The 10,489-nt window shown below is 43.4% G+C and overlaps 1 protein-coding gene across 1 annotated transcript in view; it reads right to left on the reverse strand.

Annotated features, from left to right (window-relative positions):
* Positions 1-8,891, reverse strand: part of LOC114641626 (zinc finger protein 184-like) — a 35,707-nt gene extending 26,816 nt beyond the window's left edge. The window contains exons 1-2 of the mRNA XM_028790662.2: positions 8,787-8,891; positions 2,865-3,416 (exon numbers count right to left, since the gene is read on the reverse strand). Coding sequence (XP_028646495.2) covers positions 2,865-3,282 — 418 coding nt within the window. The 5' untranslated portion in view covers positions 3,283-3,416; positions 8,787-8,891. The remainder of the gene's footprint in view (positions 1-2,864; positions 3,417-8,786) is intronic.
* Between the last annotated feature and the right edge of the window lie 1,598 nt (positions 8,892-10,489).

A 10,489-nucleotide genomic window follows, 5' to 3' on the forward strand; every position in this document is an offset into this window, starting at 1 on the left:
ATAAGAAGCGTGACACTTATGTATTAAATAAGAATGTGCTAAAAGCTAACTGAACAAATGTAATCTAATGCAGATACTAAAGCTATAAGAATATAATTTCTTCTAGCTAATGTAGTGTATTGAACAAATCTTAATGTAACCCTTAATACTTTATGAGCAATGTGTGTGCAAGAGTATAAGGAAGTGAGCATTGTCTAAAACCGCCGAGTTCCATACACCCTATAACCATTAAGGAAAACTTGCTATGACTGGTCTTATGTACGTGTAAGTTAGCAGAAGTGTATTTTTCTTAAAGTGTGAAAATAACTGACCACTTTTTATCTGTAAAAAGCACTGTGTGCTTCTGCATGTTGCAATCCAGGGTGTGACCGCAATTATAACGAACAACATATGACCGCAGAATGAACTGCCACATTTTTTCTTTTTCTTCTTAAATGGACCAGAGTATTTAAGGAAGTCTCTCTTTCCTGCCAACAGGCCGACGTTTTGTAGCTACTTAATGTGACAGGGTCTGCAGCCTGGTTTTTTCTGACCAGGAATAAAGAAATTACTTTTTTATTTTAAATTGGTGTTTTTTTGACTCCCGTTGTTTTTCCCGATTTCAGCGTCCACAGGGGGCACACGCCCCACAGTTTGAGAACCGCTATTTCAGGGCTTATGGATATTCTAGATCAGTGTTTCCCAAACGGGCAGCACGGTGGCGCAGTGGGTAGCGCTGCTGCCTCACAGTTGGGAGACCTGGGGACCTGGGTTCGCTTCCCTTGTCTTCCCTGCGTGGAGTTTGCATGTTCTCCCCGTGTCTGCGTGGGTTTCCTCCCAGAGTCCAAAGACATGCAGGTTAGGTGGATTGGTGATTCTAAATTGGCCCTAGTGTGTGCTTGGTGTGTTTGTGTGTGTCCTGCGGTGGGTTGGCACCCTGCCCGGGATTGGTTCCTGCCTTGTGCCTGGTGTTGGCTGGGATTGGCTCCAGCAGACCCCCCGTGACCCTGTGTTCGGATTCAGAGGGTTGGATAATAGATGGATGTTTCTCAAACTCGGTCCTGGTGGACCCCTGTGGCTGCAGGTTTTTTTGTTCCAACCAGCTTCTGTTTTCAATTGAACTTCTGGGCTAATTAAGTGAACTGTTATTTCCCAAGTTCTGTGTTTAGGGAACAATTTAGAAATTAGAAAACTATGTTTGCTAAAAAAATATAAAAAAATGTACCAATCAGTTATATAGGAATAATGTTTTTTTTTTTTCTTGTTAATATTTTCATCTTGATTTTCATTCTACTTTTCCCGGTGTTCTAATTGTTTAATTAATTAATCCATTACTTACTAAATCAGTGGGTCTGACTCTAAAGTAGTTGCAGCGTTTGATTCTTCAGTGTTAGTTGTTTGCCTGGGTGTCTGATCTGCTCATTTTAAATTGTCATTAATAAGATAGAACGGGGGGGGGGGGACTACACAGGGAAAGGGCAAAATATAATAATATAAATCAACAAAAGTGAGAGTTAAGCATTTAAATCTCTAGCAAAAGCAGAAATATTTCTAAATGTCTTATAAATGTAAAAATCACGCTGCTGTGCTTTTCTAAATGTCAAAGAAAAAAACAAAACAGCTAATTAAATGAGATCAGCGCTATCGGGTGTTGTCACTGATTAGGAATCCGGTTGGAACAAAAACCTGCAGCCACAGGGGTTCCCCAGGACCGAGTTTGGGAAACACTGTGCTAGATGACCAAGTTAAAGCAAGCTGCATTGTGAGCTGTACAGGAGTTTGAAGAGTTGACTATAAAATCAGCCGCCTGTTTCCAGCTCCAGCAGCTTAGCTCTTGTCAGTTGGGTGCTGCACTTGCCAGCACTGGTGCAACAAGCAATTATTAATTGAACCGTTCAGTTTCTCATATGTGGGCCACCCTGGTTCTAACTTAATTGGCAGCCTGTTAATTGATCAGACTTCATCATTATTTATTAGGTCAACATTAGGAATGTGAGGAATGTAAAGCATGATCAGATGATGGTCATCTCCGGGTCAGGCAGCGAGTACGACCTTTGAGTCCTAATGATTGTTATGAAAAGACTGATGATCATTAGGGGAAAGGAGTTTACAAGGCGAGGTAATTGTTAGGAAAACAGGTACAGCACAAGGTCACCATTGTGAAGATGGATGATGAGAAATATGTACGAAATGGGGATATTTTATGATTAGAACTGAAATAAACACGAGCCGCACCCAAACCATCGGGCTCACTTCATGAACTGAGACCGGCTTTGTGTGCTCTGCAATGGTTTCCTATGTTATGCAATAAAGTCCTAAATTCTGACTGCCTTTCTGAAGAATCTCTGCTCATTTGTTTCTGAAGATTTCTCCACCACTACACTGTTAGCCATCATTCACCCAAGCAGCTGCTATTTAATTTCAGTAAAACGCGGATCGCTGTCTTCTTTCTACATTGAGGGATTGAAAGGCAGAGGTCCACATGACCGTCATCATCTAATTCTTCCACGTGAAGCCTGATTGAGATCACTGATGATAGGTAGGATGTCCAGAGAGGGCTGGCCGGGTGGTTTTGTGGCCTTGGGACCCCTGCAGATTTTTTTTTTTTCCTCCAGCCCTCTGGAGTTTTTTTTGTTTGTTTTTTCTGCCATCCCTGGCAATCAGACTTGACTTTATTCTTTGATATTTAGTATTGCCTAATCTTATTTTATATTTTTCATATTTCTTTCTTCCTCTTGTAAAGCACTTTGAGCTGTGTCATTTGTATGAAACCGTGCTCTAGAAATGCACGTTGTTTTTGTTGTTGTTCTACTGACTACAAATGCACCATTACAACTTGTGAATGTTCCGTTTCACTTTCTTTTACATTTAATCCCATTACTTACTCATTCCCAAACTCCCACACGCCTCCTGCTCGTCTGCTTTCCTCCTGTTTCTTTCACCGATTTTCTCTTCAAACTCAGACAACTCAGATTTCAGTCTCATCAAAGTCTGCCGAGTAGCCAGTTGTCCAGTGCTGGTGAACCACGGCTGTACACCGGAGTGAGACTCTTCACAAACATCCTCCTTGAAAAGTTTCCCCGTTTCATGGTTTTTCAGTCCAAAGCTAACGGAGAAATCTTCTGATTCCTCAACTTTAACCTCAACAATCTCCTTCTTGGGCTCCTCCTCTTTGAAAACCGAAACGTCTCCCTCACGATACTCTGACTTCACCCACAAATCCCCTGGGGCACCCCCCTCACAGTCCTCTTGTTTAACGCGTTCCAGTCTTTCTTCCATCTCCTCCTGGTTGGCCGAGGCCATGTTCCGTGGAGAACTCTTACCTCGCCCACCGTGTCTGGCCCTCTCTTCTCCTCTACGATTCCTTTCTCACTTGGATAGTCCTGGCCTGGAGGTCATTAGAAACGTCACTGCATTGTGCCAAGGAAGGTGGCTCCCTGTGAAAACAAAAATGGTGACTTAATTCTAAAAACAAAATGGGCACATTTCAGAGTTGATTACCAGATTTTACCAAACAGAAAACTATCAAGTAACTTTTGCTGGAGAGATTTGAAATGCTGTGAAGATCTCCTAAAAAACCTACTTGAGATAAAGCCTAGGACAACGAAATGGCAAAAAAAGGTTCAAAGTCCAAGCTTTCTTCACTTTAACCCCTTTCACACGGACAGCGCAGGGTTAATCATGGCTGGCACAAAGGCACCAGCAAACTCTGGCTGTTGGTTTCTCCTTGACGTGTTATCTGCATTGTGAGGACAAGATAATGAGATGAAAACACACCTCACAATGGGAAACTCAAGAGGTACAAGTAGACGGACCCTAACAGCCCCCAAAACAACATCACTAAATTTCAGCGGAGAGGGTAGGCAAGACAGGCCAAGAATCTCACAGAATTAGAAGCCTTTTGGAAGGACAAGTGGGTGATAAGACCCCAAATAAGAACTGCAGGACTCTTAGCTGTTAGCTTACAACCTGTGATACTAGCCAAATCGGGGGGGTGGGGGGATATTTTGTACCTCTGAATAATGGCAATAAAGATGTAATCTTGAGGAACACATTAGAGGAATGGGTCTTCTGATTCGTGATGATCGGCTTGTCTTCTGATCACTGATCTATTAATCTGGAGCGGGGGTTGGGGGGGTGGGGGGAAGGGGGTTGTGACGACTCCCAAACTTTTGCATGCCACTGTAGGTTGAAGGTAAAAGAGCGAGCACATTGGAATTTCAAGTAAAAGGTGTGACGAAGGGTGGCACCAGGGGAGCGCAGTGGCAGGACAGTAAGAAGGCCGGGGTTCACATCCCCATCCCCCAATCCCCCAATCCCCCCCCCCCTCAATCTGCATCACGATTCCCATGACATGCATGACATGAGAAGTAAATTGGTGAAGCTAAACTGGCGCCCTGTCCAGGGGTCTGTTCCTGCCTTAGACCTTATGCTAGAGGGGATAGCCCCTCCAAAAAAAAAACTCTAATCTGGATTTGGCAGGTTGTAAAATGACACGTGTGTGTGTGTGTGTGTGTGTGTGTGTGTGTGTGTGATCCAGACATTGAAACGCTGGCTGAATTTGTCCACTTTACTGCCCTTGGGAGAGAACTTCCCTCACTCCCTAACTGAGAAACGTAACGGATTGCCTCCGTTACCAACACTGTAATGATGGCTCATTCTGACCATAGAAGGCCGATCACTTCATCCAGGGGAAACCTGCTAAGGAACAGACTTGAATCGGCAGGCGTTGTGTTCAGTTTGGGGACAAAACAAGCCGGACGTGTTCACTCTCTCTCTATCTCCAGATGTCATTGCCTTCAAATGGAAGCCTCTGGGCCGATCGGACTACTCCTTACTGCCCCCTACATGCCCATTAGTGCCAGGAGCCAATCCAAGTCAGGTGTTCTTGTGTTTAATAGTTTATTATGATACAGTGATCCCTCGCTATATCGCGCTTCGACTTTCGCGGCTTCACTCTAGCGCGGATTTTATATGTAAGCATATTTAAATATATGTCGCAGATTTTTCACTGGTTCATGGGTTTTAATTTCTGGTACAGACTTCCTCAGATGGTTTGCCCAGTTGATTTCATACAAGGGACGCTATTGGCAGATGGCTGAGAAGCTACCCAATCACAGGCCGTATTACTCGGATTTCGCTGCTCGCACAGTGTAGTGTCCCTCGTGCGGTTCCGGTTGATAAATGGGGCATTGGGGGATGCACCCCATTCATTCTCAGTGGGTGGCAAGCAGTGACCTGGGGTCCATAGTCACCGGGGACGCTGCTACCACTCATGTGCAGGACGGAAGGCTTGATGGGGCGGTTTCGCAGCCTGCCCACCATGCTATTGCTACGGACTGGATGGAGGCTGGATGGGGGGGGGGGGGCTTTCAGTGCCCGTCCACTACACAGCCTTGCAATGTCCCTCGAACGGCTGGTGATGCTGCAAGCAGTGACCCGGATGTGGCTGGACGGAGGCCATTGAGAGTGAATGGGGTGGCAGGGGGGCAGCATGGTAGTGTGCCTCGGGTGGCTGCCTGCTGAATGGGGGGCGGTGGTGGGCGATTCACTACCCGCCCTTGGCAGGCACCCTGTTTGTTCTCGGTGGGTGGATGCTGCAGGTGTAGCAAAGTGTAAAATGTTATTATTTTTAGTTATGAACTTCCCCAAAAAGAGTTAATCCCTGTAAATAGTTAATAGTATACCAGCAATATAATCTGTTGTAGTATGGGCGTTAATTAGATAGATAGATAGATAGATAGATAGATAGATAGATAGATAGATAGATAGATAGATAGATATGAAAGGCACTATATAATAGATAGATATGAAAGGCACTATATAATAGATAGATAGATATATAGACAGATATGAAAGGCACTATATAATAGATAGACAGACAGACAGATAGATATGAAAAGGCACTATATAACAGATAGATAGACAGACAGATAGATATGAAAGGCACTATATAATAGATAGATAGACAGACAGATAGATATGAAAGGCACTATATAATAGATAGATAGATAGATATGAAAGGCACTATATGATAGATAGATATATAGATAGATATGAAAGGCATTATATAATAGATCGATAGACAGACAGATAGATATGAAAGGCACTATATAATAGATAGATAGACAGACAGATAGATAGATATGAAAGGCACTATATGATAGATAGATAGATAGGAGATAAATTAGTGTCACACCTCACAACCTGCATGCACCACGTGGCTCTAACGCCAGAAGCACGGTGGACGCTGTGGGGGCAGAGGGGAGAAGACATCTATGTGACACCCTGCCTATTTTTTTCACCCCTCTTGTTTTGAAAAGATTTTCTTGAAGAGGAAAATAAAAGCTTGTGTTTAAACCCTACGTGACGATCATTAACACAATGCAGGACAAGGCGGAAGCCAGTGGGTTACACAGGCAGCATACTGTACACAAGTGGAGGTGACGGTTTGGTGGGCGGGTGGTGAAGCGCCCCTCGCTGCCCCCTTTCATTCTCAATATCAAGCCTGCTTGTACTGTTACGCACATAGCAGGACATTGTCTCTCATTCAGTACACCAGATGTGCCTTCCTGCTGTGACAGCGTGGACAGTGCCGTGCAGAAGAGCTCATCGTAACCTTTTGTCTTCACCCTTCAACAATGTCTCTGAACCCCAAATCTGATCTGATGCAAGTGCGGGTGAGACAGTAAAGAAGAGAAAATCCATCACCATGGAAAATAAAGTAGAAATAATAAAAAGGTCAGAGAGAGATGTGACACTCCGTCATTCATTGGCAGAGCACTTGGTTACAGTCGTTCAACAATTGCATTTATTAAAACAATGTACCTGTTCCGACTTACCATACCAATTCAACTTAAGAACAAACCTACAGTCCCTGTCTCGTACATAACCCGGGGACTGCCTGTGTGTGGCAAAGTGGATTTGATTTTCCAATCCTGAATTGCGCCTTGCCCTCTCTCTATATCTATCTATATATCTATCGCAGTGGAGGAACTGGGGACAAATACAAGTTCTGTCCTTCTAACTGTCAGTCCCCGGTGCAGTGACGAAATTGGGTCAGCAAACCGGACCCCTAAGTGACAAAAAAATGTGCGCAGTGCGACATCGGCTTTGGTCACTTGACTCTCAGTTCCAGTCCACGTTCATTTGTAATGCAATGGCAGAGCGCCGGGCGGGGCTTATCCAGACTACCCATAAGCCATCAATGAGCGAGTCGTATCGAGTCAGCCATGTTTTTTTCACATTGCCTTTACATTCTGACGTTCCCTCACAGGTACTCAGAGCCCCCTTTCCTGAAGACCCTGAAAGTCCCCCCAATACATGTGCCATACTTGTACCTTTCACCTCACAGTGGAGACTCTTGTGCTGCGGCCCCTTCATCTCTAAAGTTTGTCCGCGTCAGTCCCTCCCCTCTCACTCTCTCATTTTCTTATACACGTCTTATTAGAAGTTTGTGCCTCAGAAAAACGAAATCACTCTGTGAGGACTCCATGACGTCCTTTCACATACTGCCCCATAAAACAGTAGGCGGCCGGCATGTCATTCAACACAGAATTCACACTTGGATGACCTTGCCTAATTCATGACACTAACAATTTAACACCCCTCTCTTTGGGGGGTTGGGGGGCGAATGTCTGCGACAGCAGCCATAGTCTAAGAGACACTGGTAAAATGCTACCCTGAAATGTCCAGCTTGGCATGTGGGACGTTTGTGAGCCATGTCGCAAAGTCAACTCGGGCCGACTGTCACTCGCTGGACGCAACGGGATAAGCGCGAGACTCGCCGGGCAGTCCGGAGCCACGGCCAGTGTGAACAAGAATGCTCGGGGGTGCAGTTAGCACTGGTGGGCCTTGCAGGCTGCCACGTCTCCTCTTCCTCTACCTTTTTAATCTCCGACCACGCCACGCCTCGTCTGTCACCACGATATTCCTGCCCTCCTCCAGACCTTTAGAGGCCCTGAGCACTTGTGATTTTGGTGACCCCCCTTAGATCTCTAATTCAAATATCAGCAATAATGGACCACAGAATACAATTTTATTTATCGAAATGAAACCAAAACTTACAGTAAGATGGAAAATAATGCTTCTTTTTGGATAATCCCACCTTATTTATGTTTGATCAGAACCTCAAAACAAATCTTAACGCTGAATGTCAGCTTCTGTACTTAGTACTGTCGCACCTGCTGAGACTTTTAATAGACCTCAACGGAGAAAATGAACAGGCTCAGCTGAGCAGTTTGTGAGCATCCATCCATCCATCCATTATCCAACCCGCTCTATCCTAACTACTGGGTCACGGGGGTGTGCTGGAGCCAATCCCAGCCCACACAGGGCGCAAGGCAGGGCACAGGGCAGGGCGCCAGCCCAACACAGAGCGCGCGCACGCACGCACACACACACACACACACACACACTATGGACAATTTAGAACCACCAACGCACCTAACCTGCATGTCTTTAGACTGTAGGAGGAAACTGGATGTTAAAAATACACCAAAGCAAATCGTCTACATTTGGAAAGGCACACTCAATATTGCCTTCTACAATTATTTTAACAAGTTCTGCATTATTTGTATTATTATATGTGCAATTTTTTCATTTAATGTGGGAGCTCCCATTCTTGCAGAAACTGATTCAGCTGTACCATTTGCAGTTTTGCAGCATCTTGTCCATTGTAAATCTGGCAATAGAACATTTCTGTGGTGCCCCCCTCCCATTGATGCCCTAAGCAAGTGCTTATTTTGCTTAATGGTTATTCGAGCCCTGCTCCTTCCCCACCCGATAATGCTAACCCCACTGCTTACCGACACTCGTCTTCCTGTCATCGTCTCTTTCTGGTTTTATCTCCGAAAGCGCAAGCTCGTCCCTCATGAAATTGCCGAAGCCGTCCTGAACGAAATCAATCACCGCCAAGCACCAACTGTATACGTCATCAAAACGCGACTCGATGGGCGGGATCTGCAGGTCTTAACAGGCACTTTACAGCCCAATGACACTCAAAATCCCGCCGAATCCTATGAAATCTCTCCTCTTATTGGTTTGTCTTTTTCAAGACCGCCCCATAAATATTCTGCGCCACATGCCAGATTAAAAAATCCGTGAACATCGCTCCTCTGATTGGCGCGCTGGTATCTAGTTCCACCTTGCTAGCTACCTCGGTAGTTTGCATTTGTAATCTATTTAGATAGCCAAGGGGTGGGCAAATTCATTCCTGGAGGGCCGCAGTGGCTGCAGGTTTTTGTTCTAACCCAATTGCTTAATACGAAGCATTTATTGCTCTAGAAACACTTCTGCTTCATTTTAGTTATCTCCCTTGTTAAGATTATGAACCCTTATTGCTTATTTAAGTCTTAAACAGCTGCATTCTTGTTTTTTAATTGCTCCTTATTAGCAATAAGATACAAATGACAAAAGAAACCAGCAGTTATCCATTTTGCTTGTTACCCTTTACACCTGTGTGTTTATCGTGCACTATTTGGTTTAATTAAATACTTGGAAGGAAAGAGAAGAGAAAAAAGTGAAGGATTGAGAATTACTCATCCGTTTTACACTTCAAAGTATTTGGATGATATCCTTAGAATGGAAAAAAAAATCTAGGATATGAGAATGACTTGACATAGCAGAGTTAAAGCACCAACAAGCCATGAAATGTAATTATTGGCAAGGATTGTTTTCTAATTAAGCAACTGGGTTGGAACAAAAACCCGCAGCCACTGCGACCCTCCAGGAATGACTTTGCCCACCCCTGAGTTAGCCAATAAAAGGTGTCATTTCACCCTACTTTCTCCTGGTATCTAATTTCTAAGAGTAGGCTGGGCTACGCAGTTAAACTTCGTGAGTTAATTTTACAAATGGCTGCAGTCTGGCAGAGGGTACAACCTAAACAGCGAAGCCTTTAAATTGATTTCTTTAAATATATGAAAAAAAAGATACAAAATAAAAAAATATCGTCAAGTTCAAAACATATATATTAAAAAATCGTAATATTGACATTCCATTTAAAGATAGCGACATGTATTAAGGGTTTGAAAGTTTCCATTATGATAAAATAACATTTATTTTTAATGAATCTGCTTTTGATAATGGTCAGAAATATTTCTTTCAGAGAGCCAAATGGCCCAATAGGTTTTAAAAGAGGAGTTACGATTTCATTTGAATTTTTTAACCGATTTGGAAAATAGAAAAAAAAAAAATTTGTTCATTTGGTAACTCTAACTTTTAAATGGCAATATTTTATTAATCGTATATTTGGAAGTATTATGATTTACTTGTTCCTTGCACATATATTCTGCATTGATTTAATAATTTAATTGTGAATTTCTCCTTGGGATTAATAAAGTATCTATCTATCTAATAATACAACTTTAAAATTAAATGTTTTTTTGATATTCTTGATAAGTTTTCATGTTGTGCGTCTTTAAGTTCTGTTTTTAGCATTACCTGAATGAAAGACGTTCAATGGCAATGCCACCTGGGAAATGAAGTTCAATCTCCAGTGTTTGCATCT

Source organism: Erpetoichthys calabaricus, chromosome 5, assembly GCF_900747795.2.
Source record: "Erpetoichthys calabaricus chromosome 5, fErpCal1.3, whole genome shotgun sequence".
NCBI lineage: Eukaryota > Metazoa > Chordata > Cladistia > Polypteriformes > Polypteridae > Erpetoichthys > Erpetoichthys calabaricus.